Below are 18,178 nucleotides of genomic sequence, written 5' to 3'. Positions count from 1 at the left end.
CTATTTCTTTTGTCTTAAAAAGAATGTCTTAAATAAGACAAAATACTTCTTTTGTCTTAAAAAATTGTCTTAAAATTGCCCTTTGTGTAGTAGTGAAAGTTGTTGAGAAAAGAGTGTTGGAACATATCCAAAAGTGGCTCAATGCATGGGTTCATGTCTCGTTGTTGCCTTCTCTCTTTTTGCAAGATTTATTTTTATTGTTAATTTTGTTCGAGTCTTGCACTATTATTTGCATGGTTACTTGTGAAGTAGTTTGGTTGAGGGGAGTTTTTGAAGATGTGGGAGAAAATAAAAGGGCCAACAATTATCAAATGTGATAATCAAATCTCTATCAAACTAAGCAACAATATATATATCATGCAATATCCAAATACATTGAGACTTACTATCATTTTTTGTCTTGAAAAAGATGCAAGAAATTGATTTAGTCTATTGTAATACCCATGAAAAATCTAGAATCTCTTACTATTACAATTTGTTACGTGTTGTTGGAGTTTTGTTTTGACTAATTATCCTAATTAGTCATTGTTACTGTTTAGATCGTGTTTTCTAGGATTATGTTCAACGAGATTGTAATCCTATATATGTACTTTTGGGCTGGCTTGGTGAATCTAAGTGTGAGTGGAACAATCTCCTACATGAGCTTGTCTCACTAGTGAGTTGCAACTCATCTTCAGAAAATTTTGTCATCCATATAATTCTGTGTTATATATATTTATATATATATATATATATATATATATATATATATATATATTTTGAATAGTTAAAAACAATGATTGTTATTCTTTTTTATGTACACTAGCACAACCATATAAATAAATTCTTAATATAGAAGAGAATAGCTATATAGATTAAATATCAATGCATGATAGGTATCAAAACAATTAAGTGATCATACATCTCACATTGTCAATATATAAAAAAATCAAAAATTAACTAAATTATAATTCTATTTTAAAAGTGAGCTTTTAGATTTTTAATTTACTTATAAAAAATTATTAGATTAAGGGTAGGGATTTAACTTCCACAAAATATTATACAATGTTCTTAGTAGTAGTCATAGATTAAATATTAATACTTATCTCAAAAGATTAAGATGTGTGATATGAGTTATCATTTTTTTGGGTATGTGGTATTATTAAGCCATGGTATTGGACCATGATATTGGAACAAAGCCTATTTACACTAAAGAATTTCCATACTAATGTAAGAGTGAATCTCCCTAATGGGAATTCTTGCTACATGTTTTTCATTAATATATACATCTTTAACTTATATCTTAATTCATTTAATAACTCATAATATTTTTTTTGATTAGTTTTTATGACTTTTTAAGTATTGATAATGTGAGATGTTTTTTTATGCATGTTGTATTTACAAATTATTTAATTTATATAATTGTGTTTGTATATGAGTTAAACATATAATGGAAATAGAATCTGATATGTGAATATGAATTTTTTTTTAAATTAAATTGAAAAGTAACGTACACAATTGTCTTTGAAATAAATCTGAACCCTTTTCTATTCCATGAATGGCTTTTATTCTCAAGACCTCCTCATAAAATTTAAACCTAAAACCCACACAAACCAACTCCTCTACCTTTCATAACTTATATTCCAAAATATCTAACCAACAATAACTTATATTCCAAAATATCTAACAAACAATATGATTGTGCCCAAAACTAGCATTGTGCAAAGAATAGTTTTCTATCGATGCAACGATATATGGTATTTACAACATTCATATGAGGTAATCCCGTAATATATGGTATTTACAACATTCATATGAGGTAATCCATGTTACGGGAGGTCATAATTACAAAGTGTTTATTATATAACTTCCATATAACAGTGTACTTTGAGTTATAAAGGCGCAGATAAGATGTCGTGCTTTTTCTTGGTATTCATAATCTTTTTATTCTTGGTATTTATAATCGTCTTATACAATCTCATTGATATTTCTATTTTTGACCGACTCTGTATTGACATTTATTTGTAGCCTTCTCTTTCCCATTTTTGTTGTTATGGGTTATGTTCCTATGAATATTTATATATAGGTTGTGAGGTGCTCATAATAGATTATTTACCTCATGCAGTATTTTCTACCTTCTGAGAAACCAAGGATTAACCAGCTCATGGAAGATTCCATATTGGACGCGGAGAAGAAGGGAGCGAAAGTTATAAGCTTGGGCCTTCTCAACAAGGTATTGATCAATTTATTCGGCATTAGTCTTCCATTTTTCTTCTATTTGGTTGAAACAGAACCGGTTTATATTTTTTCTATTGATTACGCCCAGAATGAAGACTTGAACGAAAGTGGAAAACAGTTCGTCAAGCAACACGAGAATCTCAGAATTCGAATTGTTAATGGTATTACTTCGGCAGTGGCTTTTATTTTGAATTCAATTCCAGAGGAGGAAACGTCCGAGGTGCTTATTATTTCTGGGGGAGCATGCAATTTGGAATCGGGTATAGCAAGAGTGCTATGTGAGCGTGGGGTTAGGGTTCAGGTTTGCATTCTGTCCCACACTAAATCAACGATTAATTTAGGTTTACACGGCTCCACTTTGCCTTCCGGTTTTATTCACTCGCTATTTTACTTTAATGGTGGACAGCTTCTGGTGGACTCAGAAGAACAAATCGAGAAATCAAAGATGGAAGTGCCTCGGGAATTTAGACATAATCTCTTCCACGTCACAAGCTACCAATCATTCAGTACCTGCAAGGTCGTTCTATGCATTTCCTAGTCGTTTGTCATGTTGCAGAGATGTGATCCAAAGATTAATTCATATCATGGTTAGAAGTTTGTCGTAATTCATATCATCATTTGAAGCACGTTGTAATGGGGTTATAGGATGTTTATTCACATAGACGTCCCATGCATGGTTGGGTTTGACTAACAGCAGTATTTTATGAAATCAAATAGGTAGATTATAAATTGTCATTAGTACCTTCAGGATTTTGGTGATATTGGTATACGTAGTGTGGTAAACTTCTATAATTAGAGAACGCATATAGCCCAACATATTTGGAATTTACATTGTTAGAGAATGATTTTATACATAGTGAATGAATTTATACATAGTGATAAATGTTTTGATTCTGGATTGTTGGTGAAAGTGGCTTTTTCTGGAAGTTATGTGAAGTTTCCACAAGTTGCAAGACAACTCTCTTACATAACTTAATTAATGCAGAAATTAATGTTTTCCAACACTCCCTCTTAATTCCAATTACATGACAAACACACAAAATACCCTATAGCATAATACATAAGACTCAAACATACTCTTAATTGACATGCTTGCTGGTCTAAGTCTCAACTAGGCTTACAACATAATCTAGATTTTCTACAACACATATTTTACTTCTACAAAACTCAAATTTGGCCTTCCCAAGAGGCTTAGTGAATATGTTAGCTACATTCTCATTTGTATTACAATATATTAAGTCAATTTCCTTTGATTGGATCTTTTCTCTTACAAAATGATATTGTGTGTCTATATGCTTTGACCTTGCATGACATACAGGATTGTTCGCCAATTTGATGGTGCTTTGATTATCACATTTGATCACTGTAGGTTCTTGTTGACCTTCACCAACATCTTCAAGTATTCTTCTGAGCCATATTGCTTCATAGGTGGCACTACATAATTCTTTATACTTTGCTTCAGTTGATGACAAGGAAATTGTTGGTTGTTTCTTACTGTTCCATGATATAATTCCTGATCCTATATTGAACATGTATCCAGTGGTGGATTTCTTGTCATCTAGATTTCCGACCTAGTCAAAATCACAATAACCTATCAATTCAACATTACAATCATTAGTATATTCAATACCAAAATTGATAGTTCCCTCTAAATATCGGAGGACCATTTTTGCAGCTATCTAGTGGCACGCTTAGCCATGAATTGACTAAGTATGCTTATTGCATTAGCAATGTCAGATCTAATGGCAGTGAGATAATTTAGACTTTCCACTAATTGTCGATACATCGTTCCATTCACTTCTTTTGTTCCATCATCACTTCTCAATTTGATATTTTGCTCCAATGGGGTACTCATTGCTTTACATCCATTCATATGAAATCTCTTTAGTACCTCGTTTGTATATTTTCTTTGTGTAATTAAAGTCCTCCCATCATCTCTCCATATTTCAAGACCTAGACAATAGTGCATCTTTTCAAGATCCTTCATCTCAAATTCCCATGATAATTTCCTTTTTATATCCTTAATAATTTTATCAACACTCCCTGTTATTATTAGGTCATCAACATATATAGAGATTAATACTATATCTCCATTTCTATTTGTCTTGATACACAAATTAGGATCATTTTTGCTTTTGTTAAATCCCTGTGGAAGAACAATTTATCTATTTTCTCATTCCAATATCTGGGTGCTTGTTTTAGTCCATATAAGGCCTCTTTTAACATGCATACAAGATATTCTTGTCCCTTTTTTACAAATCCTTTTGGTTAAACAAGATAAATCTCTTCTTTTAAGTCCCCATTTAGAAAAGCTGACTTCACATCTAGTTGATATAATTCCAATCATATTTAGTGGCCAATGCTATCATTATTCTGACTGTATTCATAATTGCAACCAAAGCAAAGGTTTCTTCATAATCTATACCTTGTTAGATCTTAGGCTTTTTTTATCCATAATGTACTAAGCATGCCTTTTGGATTAATCACATCAATATTATTTGGTCAACGTTTCGAGCTAGCTAACGTGGTTCATCCTCAGGATGAACCACACTAGCTGGTTCGAAACGTTGACCAAATAATATTGTTGTGATTATTCCGAAAGACATGCTTACTAAATCTATACTTTTTTTTGTGAGTAAGCTTTTGCAACCAATCTTGCCTTATACTTGTCTATGTTACCATCTGCATTAAATTGTCTTGTACAACCATTTTGATCCTATAGGGACTTTATTTTCAGGTAATTATGTTAATTCCCAAGTTTCATTTTTCATTATAGAGTCATATTCTTCTTTCATAGCTTCCATCCATTCTTTATGATTTTTAGCTTGTTCATAATTTAAAGGCTCTAAAACAACCATTACTTGAGACATTAAAACACAATATTTATACCTGATAGGGGTATGAATCTGTCATGTTGACCTTCTTGGAGGTTCATTACATTGTGGAGTACCCTCTCCTCTGCTTCTTCTCTATGGAGTGCCTTCATCACTTCTTTGTGGACTTTGACTTCTTGAAATGTCTTCTGGAATGTCCATACTTTATTGAGCTTGAGATGATTCCACACCTTCTTCTTCCTTAAAACTGTCATAAGGAGGTTACCATACATTATGTTCATCTTCTTTTGTTTTTTTATCTGCATGCTCATGAAATATAACATCTCTACTTGCAAATATTTTGTGAGTACTTGGATCGTACATTTTATATGTTTTTTTATTAGTAAAATATCCAATAAAAATGCAATTGATAGCTTTGGAATATAATTTTATCCTATCATCTTTAGGAATATGAGTAAAGACTTTGCATTCAAATATCCTTGAATGATAAACTTTAGGTTTAAAACCATAAAATGCTTCAAATGGTGTTTTTTTCTCAAGATACTTTGTAGGGCTTCTACTTTTGAGATATATTGTTGTATTAGTGGATATCAGCCCAAAAAATATTAGAAAGTACTTTACTTTTTAACATACTACAAGCACATTCAACTAATGTTATATTGTTTCTCTCAGCTACTCCATTTTTCTAAGGTGTATGTGGTAGTTTAAATTGTTGCATAAGTCCATTTTGTTTGCATTATTTGACAAAAGCACCTAAAGTGTACCCACCACCTTTATCTTATCGAATAATTTTAATGCTCTTTCCCATTTTCTTTTCAAGCATAATCTTGAATTCTTTAAAGTATTCAAACACATCACTTTTATTTCTTACAAAAAACACCTTGGTGTATCTAGTGCTATCATCAATAAATATAAGAAAGTAATATGCTCCACCAAGTTACTTAGTTTGCATTGGACCACATACATCAATATGCACTAGCTCAAGTATTTCACGTTTTTTTGCTATTTTCATGCATAGGAAATTCTTCTCTATGTTGTTTTCTTAGTGCACAACATTCACATTCAAAGTGTTCACCCATAATATTTGGAAGGTCTTCTACCATCAATTAGTTTTGTAGTAACATTAGGTCATTATGATTTAAGTGTCCATACCTTTAATGCCAAAGCTCTATATTTGACAGACCTATTGATGCCAAAGCTTGATGCCCATTCTTCATTGCATCCAACTTGTATAATCCTCCAACTCTCATTCCTTTTGCAACAACCTTGTAATTGTCCTGCACATCCTTTACCGAACAATGCGATTTCACAAATTCAACTTTTAAATGTTGATCTATAATAGTAGAGACTAAAATTAAGTTCTTCTTTAATCCTCGAGCATACACTACATTTTGAATTTGTATTTTTTGTCCATTAGGCATCATAACACTTATATCACCATATCCTTTAATTTCATGTGATCTATTATCTCCTAAATAGATGTGTGCACCATTATTAACCTCATGATAAGTATCAAACCAATCTCTTTTGCATGATATGTCGATTGATGCACTAGAATCTGTAAACCAAGGATTATCATCACCAGTTTATGCTGATAAAGTAACTTTGGACACAAACAATTTAAGATTGCTAAAGTCATGACTGATCTCTTCATCTCTATCAACATAATTCCCTGAATTTCTTCTATGTTTAAATTGATAAGACACTCTTTTTATGCAATTCTTAGCAAAATGACTAGGTTTTCCACAGTAATAACACCCATCATCTCTACTAGATTTGGAATTTGTCCTTGGTAAACGTGTACCTTAAAATGCTTTTCCTTGTGGCTTTTTGCCTTTATTTTTCTCCCATTGTTTGTCTTTGAAGGACTCCTTCCCTTTAGTCATCAATGTTAAATTTGAATGGGGAGGTCTTTGTTTAAGACTTCTTCTCCACTCTTCTTCTTGCATAAGTATACCTGCCAACTCATCAAACGTAGGAGCCTTTTCTCTAGCTAAAAGACTAGTGATAAACATTTGATATTCATCAAGATTTCCATTTATTGTCACAGTAACCAAGTTTGTAATATATATTTTTTCACCAATGTCACCTAATTTATCCTTTAGATCTTTAATTCTAGAAATAAAATTACTGACACTTACATTTTCTTCCATTTTAATTGAAAGAAGCTTACTTTTTAAATACAATATCCCATTTGTAGTCTTTGTTTCATACAATTTTTTGAGAGTGTCCCATGTCTCGGATGTTTTTCACTTTCTAATGTGTGAAATAATGTTGTCCTTAACGGACATCCACAAAAGCACATTTGTTTTGCACATTTGTTTTGTTTTCCGGTCGCTCCCAATCTTGAATTGCAACATCTATGGCTTGAAGGGGCACTGATTGCAACATCTGTGGCTTGAAGGGACACTGGCTTGACTTCAGCTCCAGACACAATTGTCCATATATTATAACCTTCCATCAAAGTCCGTATCTTAAACTTCCAATTTGCATAAATTTCACCATCTAGCTTATTAGAGTGAGATAAATAAGATTCCGCGAACATGAATACATTAGCGATGATACTAATCTTATGAACCATTCAATCACTAAATACCAATAACTTTAATGAGTCCTTAATCACAAATATAATTCGTCAAACACAAGTCATAAAGTTATATTAAGCTTCACAACTCAAAAATCAATAAAAAAAACTCTTATTTCACCACTCCACAACTATCATGGCTGCACAAACTATTCTTTAAAATATTCAAAATTTTAAGTAAAAACCAACAGCCACAAACTTATTTGACAACCACAATTTACTTTTTATTTAATAATGGGTAATTTCCATGTTTTCACCGTACATTACTCCAATTTGTAAAATATATACATTTAATCCTCCACTTAATTCCAAATATTATTGTAATGCAGATTTATAAAATCATTTTTAGATTAAGATTTACGCTTCCAAATATTACTTCTAAACTTCATTTCATTTCAGAGTGCCCACTGAACGCACTATCAAGAACACCAAAAAATGATGTTTTGTTTACCACTCTAGAAATACTACACCCAGTGTTAGCCAAATCTTATCCCACTTGTTCATGCACACACAACGATAACTCTAGAAACAGAATGAAAAAACTTTTCCCCAACTTTTCGATATTCTTCACAAAAAAAAATTGAGCAGATAAAAAATTCTCTTGTACAAAAAGCTCACCCCACTAGCTTGTCTTAGGTCTACGGCAACTCCTCCTCAGAAATCTTCGTCTCTGTGTCAAAACTTTTCAATATTCTCCACAAAGAAAATTGAGCGGATAAAAAATATTTTGTACCAAAAGCTCACCCCACTAGCTTGTCTTGAGGTTACGTCAGCTCCTTCTTAGAAATCTTCGGCTCTGTTTCTCTGATAGCAAATGACGAGCCTCACGAACCAGTAGCAAATTTCTCCACACAGGCTGCAGCGGCTCTACTTGCAGCAAAACTCTCACAACGATGCAATAAGCTCAACCTCCGGCTAGTACGGCCTTTGCCAGAAGCTTAATCTACTTCACACAGACTCTATGCAACACACCTTCACTCACTCTCACTCTGATCGCTCACAGAAAATCTCACGCTCTCCGGACTTAACCTCGCTCTGATACCAAATCAGAAAACACAAATATCACAAAGCACTTCTAATTTACATTACCAGAGAATAATTTTATACATCATGACGAGGCTTCGCAATATCTGAAAGTCTCTGGAAACTGTAAGACAACCCTCCTACGTAACTTAATTAATGCTGAAGGTTGATTGATTAGAATTAATGTTTTCTAAAATTTATAGTGTGCGAGGTCTTTGGCTCAGGTTCAATTCCTTAGTTGCTCCTTCAAATTGTTGCACTATGAAGCGATTGTTTTAAGTATTTAAAATTTTTCATTTCGTAAGTGACAATTTAAAATACATATTTGATGAAAAGTCCAATATAGTACATATATGGATAGTAGGCAGATGGCTTCGTCGAGAAGATCAGATGAAGGCAGCCGAGGGCACTTGTTTTATTTTGCTTCTTCCCTTCCCCATACCAATTGTTCGTGACGACTGCACTTACGAGACCATCCCTGCAATGACTGTGCCCAAGAATCTTGAGAATCTGCATGCCTATGAGGTAAACTTTGCATTTTGTAAAAAATATGTTGTTGGCCTACTGGCATTATCCAATGGAAGATGTTGACAGTGATTCTGTGATTTTGGATGGAAAACGAAACAAAAGAACGGGTTGCCTAGAAGAGTTCTCAGCGCATGGCGAGTTGGAGGAATTGTGCATGCACTAGAAGATTGGAATCATCATGAATGTGATGATGTCATTGACAACAACAACGTTAATCGAGTATGGGAAGCTACAATCAAACATGGCTTTCATCCTTTCAATTCGATCAAAGCAAATTAATTCCATAGATGCAGAGTCCGAATAAATTCCTCAATTATGTGATATTGAGGTTTCAGATTCGTTTTAAAGAAAATAGTAGTTTTTATTGCTGGGACTACAATTTCAGTTAGTTATATAGGTAGTCAGTCAATTATATAGGTAGTTTTAATGACTGTACTGTCAATACTAAGTATTAGTCTGCCATAATAGGAGTGAGTGGTAAAGTTTCATTTGATTAATGACCATATGTTAAAAGATATGCAGCTTTGGTATAGGTATACTATTTTTATTATATGCAATTTGTGTTTTTTATATACTTTTAATATTTTCACATTATATGAATTTCTTAAAGTTTATAATCGTAGGAATAAAAGTAAAGAAATTGTTGTTTATATAGTTATGAAATTTTGCATTGAATATATAAAATGATGTTCAGATTGGTTTTTTCAAGTAATTTAGTAATATAGCTATTTTGCAACTGTGGTTGATAACTTGACGATTTGTAAAAGTTATATTACTCATTTATAAAAAAATAAATAAAAAAAATTGAGACAGGTGAGAAACACACATCAAAACACGTGTGCATATTTTGTATCCATGATGGAAAATGTTATGTGGGTAGACATTCTGTTTTGAGGGAATACTGAAGGTTCAAAACTTTAATTTCTACTCCGTATTAGTCACATGTATTCTTTAGATGAGAGCGAATTGATATTATGTATATACAATATTTTTGTTGTAATAATAATATCAGATTTATGAATTTCTGTAATCCATAATAAATTAAACAAAATCTTTTAGTTCAAAATAATTGAAATCTCTCTTTGCGTAATGTCAGTATTGTATTTTCAGTGAGCTCAATGATACTAAGATGGCGTCTCATATGCTAAACCATCCATTTAAATATAAATATAGGAAATAGGATATGGCTTCTAATATACTAGGCCTCATCGAAAAATGCAGTTGTAGGTTTTATGTTTGCTTACAGAGATCATGATCATCAATGCTTTAAAATTTGTCGTGCTTGAACATCCTGACTGCTGCTTTTTCTCACTCAAAACCTCTTTGGTCAGAATGAGCGGTTGATATTGATGTAGTTGGAAAGGTTAATGGCCGTTCCATAACTTAAGGGTAAATCATCTATGAATTATACTTGGACAAACAAAATTTGAATGTAATTAACAGAACAAGAGTAAAGTATCTATGAATTATTGTTGGACAAACAAAGTTTGAATGTAACTAACAGAACCACTTATATAGTAGAGAGCATGGAAGGAGATAAGCTTCTTTTAAGCAGCGGACAGGCCATGATTGAACTCGGGACAAGGCTATTTGGTAACTCAACCATCTCTTTTATTCCCCTCTTTTTTGTTCTTCCGATAAGGCCCGTCATAGGTCCAGATGTTGTCACCAGGTTTTGGGAGCCTGGACATATTGATTTCACTCTCATTTCAGATTGGAGTAGTCTACCTAGGCGGTAGAATGGCCCGTTTTCCGGCAGCGGCCGGAAAATCGTCCAGCTCCGGCCACCGGGAATGTCTCCGCCCTCCGCCACCCTTCCCTATCTCCGCCATCCTCCTTCTCCGTTTCTCCGCCACCCTCCCCTAGCAATCCTGACATTCCCTGCCCCCGGCCTGACAAAAAATCGGATTCGGATCGCAGGGAATGGGGCCTGACATCCCCTGACAGACTACTCCGATTGGGGATGAGCTATTGCAGTCGCGGTGTATTATTCTGGGGAGCTCCTTATTCCGGTTCCAATTCGAATTGTCACCCGCGCGCTCTGGTCATAAATTCTACAACAGCTAAAGTCTAGTTTCTGCATTTGCTGCACTATTTTGGCTTTGTTTCGACTGAGTTCAGACAGTCTCAGAATCATCTGGTTCTTTGTGTTGAAATGGAAGGAAAAGAAGAAGATGTTAAGCTCAGGGCGAACAAGTATTGCGAGAGGCAGCCGCTGGGGACTGCGGCACAGACGAGGGAAAAGGATTACAAGGAGCCGGATCCCGCACCACTGTTCGAACCCGGGGAGTTGGCATCATGGTCCTTCTGGAGGGCGAGTATTGCAGAGTTCATGGCGACTTTCTTGTTTCTTTACATCACGATCCTCACGGTCATGGGTGTCAAGAGGGCCGACAATGTTTGCACTGGATCTGTTGGAATTCAAGGGATTGCATGGGCCTTTGGGGGAATGATCTTCTGTCTCGTCTATTGCACAGCCGATATTTTAGGTGGTCACATTAACCGAGCAGTGACCTTTGGGCTGTTCTTGGCCAAAAAGCTGTCTCTGCCCCGGGCCGTGTTCTACATGATATGTCAGTGCTTGGGAGCCATCTGTGGCGCTGGTGTTGTGAAGGGCTTCATGGAAGGATGGATGCACCGTATTCTATTAGTGCTTTAGACATGTCGTTGTCTTTGCCGTTGAACCTTGGTGTGTGGTCTGGCATGCCACATTCTTCACCGCTGAACCACAACCCCATTAGCCTTTTCATAGATAATGGCTAAATGCTTTAATGTAATTACAATCTGATGGACTTAGAACCTTTATACCTTCACGGATTATCAAGGGATTACTGGCCAACCTGTTTTTATGTGGTTGACATGATTTATTAACTTGACTGGAGATGCTAAGTGAAATTTTCAGGATGCAATTTTTAATATGAACCCCATGAAGGGTATCCTATTTATTGTTGTGAGTGTTTTATAGAAATCACATTTTCTAATATCTCCAAACTTCAAAGTGATTAACTGATTGTCTTGTTTTAACTTAAACAGGGTGCACAATTTGATTGATAACAGCTATAATATATGTGTGAAAGTAGCTCATCTGCGGAATAGGTACTATTGAAGGATGAGCATAAAGTAACAAGAATTGCCACAAAATCTGAGTAGGGCAGTGAACCTCTCCACTCATGTTTAGATTCCAACTCGGATGATAGTCAAAATGAATGATTTCATAACTTAAGCCTTCAGACCTGGCAATAATAATCATAAAGCATACATGTATCAAACCCAATTGGGCTATCAAGTATTATTGATTGATAAAGACACCAAATCTCTGTAAACTTCAAAGAGCTGTTGAAATAGTTCCCTATTAAGCAGATGTGAAATCACTACACATCAGAACTTGAAGTCCCTAGATTTATTAATGAAGTCTTCTTGTATGACTAATAAATTTATGTGAGCTCAGATATAGCTAGATTCCATGACGTTAGAATTAAGAGGGCATAGATATGCTTCATCTAGGTCATTAAGGGAATTGCTTCATATAGGTCATTATCCATATCTAACACAAACAAAGATTGATTTCAAAGTGGTGTTTTCCAAGAATGTATATGAATAATGAAAAATGCACCTGTTTAAAGCTACTATGGCTTTGTTTAATTTAACATTCCATGTAAACTGATAAAATAAAATAACAGTTGTTTATTCAAAGAAACTCAGTTAACGAGATTAATATGTTTCCAGAGGCACAAATATGACAATTATCAATAGTACATAACACAAACTTAACCTGAAAATGTGCACTATAATTAAGTGAGGATTTATTGCACTAAAATGTACACTTGCTTTTATTTTCTTAAAATGTTTGTAATAACCTTGTGGGAGCATTGAGGAGGGTTATAGGCCTCCAGCCTCAAATTTCTTGGCATAGTAAATCAAGATCAAATTCAAGGAAGTGAGCCTTCTTACTCATCTCCCCGGCCAATTTGATGCTCTGCAAGGTGATAATATTCTTTCTTATGATTTTGGAAGCTTGCGACTTGAATCATTTTCTTAAAATGTTTGTAATAACCTTGTGGGAGACATTGAGGAGTGTTATAGGCCTCCAGCCTCAAATTTCTTGGCATAGTAACATACTACAATGTTGACATCATCATAGTTTTATATCATCTCATGACACAAATGATTGGGAAATATAGAAAATATATTTTGTTAAATATTGATTGAATCTCATATCAAGGTTATAGTGTCTAAGTCACCTTTATGAAATTGTTGAAGTGATTTGCCTCTCCATCAACAAACTCTGGTTGATCAAAGACATGTTCACATATTTTAGAAACCTAAATGTGAGAACTAGATTGAGATTAAATGAAGATGTTCAATTCTGTGTATAGTTTCACCCATTGCTTATATACTTGTTTTAGTCCCTTTTAGCATTCAGTGAGTGAATTAGTGATCTAAGGTACCTTTTCTTTTCTTTTCTACTTTGCCTTATGGACCAGCATTGATCTCTTTTATATTTGCCTATGAATGGCTTGACATTGGTAATTAAACTATATGAATGAGTTATAGCTCATATTTAGCATGGCTCTTATTGATTTTGTCTGTATATCATTTAGTTGTGGCACGGTAATAGAATACGGTTATTTTCTTTTCTAAAGCATTAAACAAAGAGAGTGATTTGGTCATAAAATGAGAAATTTTGAATAATAATTCTAACGGTGCATCCATTTTTTATGGCTTCATTTCAAGCTTAAAAAGTGTATGTTGTAAATTTGTAACTTCCTTTTGTATCTATACACTACTTCTCTGGAAGGGCAGGAATGGAAGTGAACAGATTCTTGAAATCTGCAAATGAATCTTCAGAGGAACAAACAGTGTTGTAGTGGGTAATAGACTGTCAAAGGATTTGATAAAGTCTGTGGATGAACCAACGGTGTTTTGGAATGTATTAAGTGAAAAGCAAAGCTATGTGAGCCAGAGGGGAGCCGTCGAAAGCTAGACACACAAACCAGTGGCGCCTCTATGTATTTCGAATCCGCTCCTTTGGGCACTCATTTTGTAGTTCATGTTTCAAAACCACCTGATTCTTTAAACAAGCAAAATGCTCGAGATTTAATTTGAGTTACTCTTCCTCAAGGGAGAATACTCCTCCTGGTAAAAGAAAAAGGTGTTGTGTGACAACAGATAGGTGGCAAAATTTGCATTGTTTAAAGGATATCTGACAGATTTTCAGGGAACAGCTTCATGTCTCAGATTTTATGGAGAAGAATCAGCAACTGTGGAGTATATATCATATTTCAAGGCATTGGGTCAGCAATCAACTTTGGATCTAATTCAGATTTGAAGCATTCCATTTCATCATTTCCAGATTTCCTGTAACATGCCAGAGATTGTTTTATTTTAGTTTATTGTTAGGATTTCATTCCTTAAAGCTAGTAGCTTTATTTCTCTGTAAAGTTGATCATTTTCAATGTAATAGGGGTTGGCTTTCGGGCCAAAGGGAGTAGTCTACCAAAAATCAAAGAAAAGGGTGTTGATTGCTTTGCTAAACAAAATCTAACCCATGTAGCATGCTTACAATAAATCCTCACTTAATTATAGTGCACATTTTCAGGTTAAGTTTGTGTTATGTACTATCGATAATTGTCATATTTGTGCCTATGGAAACATATTAATCTCGTTAACTGAGTTTCTTTGAATAAACAACTATTAGTTTATTTTATCAGTTTACATGGAATGTTAAATTAAACAAAGCCATAGTAGCTTTAAACATGTGCATTTTTCATTATTCATATACATTCTTGGAAAACACCACTTTGAAATCAATCTTTGTTTGTGTTAGATATGGATAATGACCTAGATGAAGCAATTCCCTTAATGACCTAGATGAAACATATCCATGCCCTCTTAATTCTGACGTCACGGAATCTAGCTATATCTGAGCTCAGATAAATTTATTAGTCGTACAAGAAGACTTCATTAATAAATCTAGGGACTTCAAGTTTTGATGTGTAGTGATTTCACATCTGCTTAATAGGGAACTATTTCAACAGCTCTTTGAAATTTATAGAGATTTGGTGTCTTTATCAATCAATAATACTTGATAGCCCAATTGGGTTTGATACATGTATGCTTTATGATTATTATTGCCAGGTCTGAAGGCTTAAGTTATGAAATCATTCATTTTAACTGTCATCCGAGTTGGAATCTAAACATGAGTGGAGAGGTTCACTGCCCTACTTAGATTTTGTGGCAATTCCTGTTACTTTATGCTCATCCTTCAATAGTACCTATTCTGCAGATGAGCTACTTTCACACATATATTATAACTGTTATCAATCAAATTGTGCACCCTGTTTAAGTTAAGACAAGACAATCAGTTAATCACTTTGAAGTTTGGAGATATCAGAAAATGTGATTTCTATAAAACACTCACAACAATAAATAGGATACCCTTCATGGGGTTCATATTAAAAATTGCATCCTGAAAATTTCACTTAGCATCTCCAGTCAAGTTAATAAATCATGTCAACCACATAAAAACAGGCTGGCCAGTAATCCCTTGATAATCTGTGAAGGTCTAAAGGTTCTAAGTCCATCAGATTGTAATTACATTAAAGCATTTAGCCATTATCTATGAAAAGGCTAATGGGGTTGTGGTTTAGTGGTGAAGAATGTGGCATGCCAGACCACACACCAAGGTTCAACGGCAAAGACAGCGACATGTCTAAAGCATTAATAGAATACGGTGCATCCATCCTTCCATGAAGCCCTTCACAACACCAGTGCCACAGATGGCTCCCAAGCACTGACATATCATGTAGAACACAGCCCGGGGCAAAGACAACTTTCTGGCCAAGAACAGCCCAAAGGTCACTGATGGGTTAATGTGACCACCTGAAATACCGGCTGTGCAATAGACGAGACAGAAGATCATTCCCCCAAAGGCCCATGCAATCCCTTGAATTCCAATAGATCCAGTGCAAACATTGTCGGCCCTCTTGACACCCATGACCATGAGGATCGTGATGTAAAGAAACAAGAAAGTCGCCATGAACTCTTCAATACCTGCCCTCCAGAAGGACCATGACGCCAACTCCCCGGGTTCGAACAGTGGCGCGGGATCCGACTCCTTGTAATCATTTTCCCTTGTCTGTGCCGCAGTCCCCAACGGCTGCCTCTCGGAATACTTGTTCGCCCCGAGCTTAACGTCTTCTTCTTTTCCTTCCATTTAAACACAAAGAACCAGAGGATTCTGAGACTGTTTGAACTCAGTCGAAACAAAGCTAAAATAGTGCAGCAAATGCAAAAACTAGACTTTAGCTGTTGTAAAATTTATGACCAGAGCGCACGGGTGACAATTCGAATTGGAACCAGAATAAGGAGCTCCCCGAAACAATACACCGCGGCTGCAATAGCTCGTCCCCGATCGGAGTAGTCTATCAGGGGATGTCAGGGCCCATTCCCTGCGATCCGAATCCAATTTTTTGTCAGGCCGGGGGCAGGGAATGTCAGGATTGCCAAGGGAGGGTGGCGGAGAACCGGAGAAGGAGGGTGGCGGAGATAGGGGAGGGTGGCGGAGGGCGGGGACATTCCCGGTGGCCGGAGCTGGACGATTTTCCGGCCGGTGCCGGAAAACGGGCCATTCTACCGCCTAGGTAGACTACTCCCTTATTTAATTCCTATTCCAACTCATACAAGGAAATCTAGTGAATGAACCCTTAGCAAAGAATTAGAGTTAGATTTGTGCTATAATTGAGTTCGTAATATGTTCTCTGGCTGGACGGTGCAAGTCTAGGCAAGGAAAATTCAAACAACAACTGTTGCAGAATCAAGCTTGTAATGTCAAAGTGCTACAACTACAGAAGTTGCACCTACACACAAAGTTAGTGAAATGTGTGGAACGGATGGCTGTCAAAAGCATTACAGCATTAGGCAAACAGAAAACAAGATAGGAGAATGAACATAAATCAAACTTCATCCAACAACAGGGCTAAATCTGCATGTTACATCTTGGTTTGGAGGTCTTAGTCTCTCTCACACATGTACAATGCAACCCATGATTTGTTTGGTTTCAATTTGGTCCTAAACTCCTTGATGTCAAATTGGACACAGATCACACAGCCTATGTTTTTTCAAGTCTCAAGAGTTGAACTCTCTTTCTGATAAGATTAAACTATTATAAAATTATCTCATGTCCTTTGTACTCTAGCTCGAATATCAATCTCCCTTCCTCATCAATTACCCTTTTGCAGCACATGGGTGATTTTCCTCTTAGCTGTTTTTTATTTTCCCACTTCTCGTTCCACAACCTTGTCTTGGAATTCCATAGCCAAGAAAAGAAACGATTCCACCCAATCGTTAGCACAAGTTTCCAGCACCCACATCTTTCTTCCACAATAAGAATTCTTGGTTCCGTGGATTTCAGTAGGATTGTGCAACACAGTAAGTTGTTTTGAGCTATAGAATTTGGTAGCTATGACATTTAGTCTTCTACAACAACATAATCATTGACCTCCACATTTCGAACTACCAAACAAGCTAAAAAATTTAAACCAACGGGAAAACAAATCTTCTTGGTTGATGCCATTTGCTCAAATCCAAGGATGCCCCTGCATCAATGGAGTATGTTTTTGGTGGATTGGTGTAATTGTTGGATGATTATATTTTCTAGATCTATTTTTAGATTGAGATATTATGTGATAATTTTGGAAATCATCTTCGTATGCTTTGAAATTTGATTTTTTTGTTGGAATATTTTCTAATATAAAACATATTTTTTTACATTTCAAGTTCTAGTTTCAGGTGAAATGCTTGATGTTTGTGGGTTATTTTATGTGTTTCTAACTTCCATATGAATCAATTTGTAGAATGAGAGAGAGCACATTATCTAGATGAATGTGCATGAAGGATATACAGACACATGATTATGGTTGGAACTTGGTTGCAAGATTACTTGGACTATTTTCGTTTATGAATACACATTTAATCTTTGTTTAATCAAGAG

General features: G+C 35.2%; 1 protein-coding gene and 2 pseudogenes across 2 annotated transcripts in view; 2 read left to right on the top strand and 1 right to left on the bottom strand.

The window, feature by feature from the left end:
• LOC149231817 (putative aquaporin PIP1-4 pseudogene) overlaps window positions 1–11,845 on the top strand; it is a 32,845-nt pseudogene extending 21,000 nt beyond the window's left edge. The window contains exon 2 of the transcript XR_016248440.1: window positions 11,514–11,845. The product of XR_016248440.1 is annotated as a putative aquaporin PIP1-4 pseudogene (transcript). The remainder of the gene's footprint in view (window positions 1–11,513) is intronic.
• Window positions 2,144–9,465, top strand: LOC149231818 (very-long-chain aldehyde decarbonylase CER1-like). Its single transcript, XM_089376890.1, has 4 exons — window positions 2,144–2,518; window positions 2,624–2,734; window positions 8,995–9,183; window positions 9,289–9,465. Exons 1-4 carry the CDS (start codon window positions 2,144–2,146, stop codon window positions 9,463–9,465), a joined length of 852 nt encoding a protein of 283 aa, XP_089233016.1.
• Window positions 11,846–15,898: 4,053 nt separating the features above from the next.
• On the bottom strand, window positions 15,899–16,402 carry LOC149231816 (putative aquaporin PIP1-4 pseudogene; annotated as a pseudogene).
• Window positions 16,403–18,178: the final 1,776 nt, after the last annotated feature.

The sequence above is a fragment of the Pinus tabuliformis genome, chromosome J (genome assembly GCF_031772625.1).
Source record: "Pinus tabuliformis cultivar Carrire ecotype Pingquan chromosome J, CPIR1, whole genome shotgun sequence".
Taxonomy (NCBI): Eukaryota; Viridiplantae; Streptophyta; class Pinopsida; order Pinales; family Pinaceae; genus Pinus; species Pinus tabuliformis.
The sequence above is the reverse complement of the archived record's forward strand: the minus strand, read 5'-3'. Positions and strand labels throughout refer to the sequence as shown.

Bases quoted from the DNA above. Each gene is read 5' to 3' on its own strand.
- LOC149231818 (XM_089376890.1), top strand. From the start codon at position 2,144: ATGGAAGATTCCATATTGGACGCGGAGAAGAAGGGAGCGAAAGTTATA. The intron at 2,735-8,994 runs GTCGTTCTATGC...TTTGATGAAAAG, and splicing joins AATCATTCAGTACCTGCAAG to TCCAATATAGTACATATATG. The intron at 9,184-9,288 runs GTAAACTTTGCA...ACGAAACAAAAG, and splicing joins AGAATCTGCATGCCTATGAG to AACGGGTTGCCTAGAAGAGT.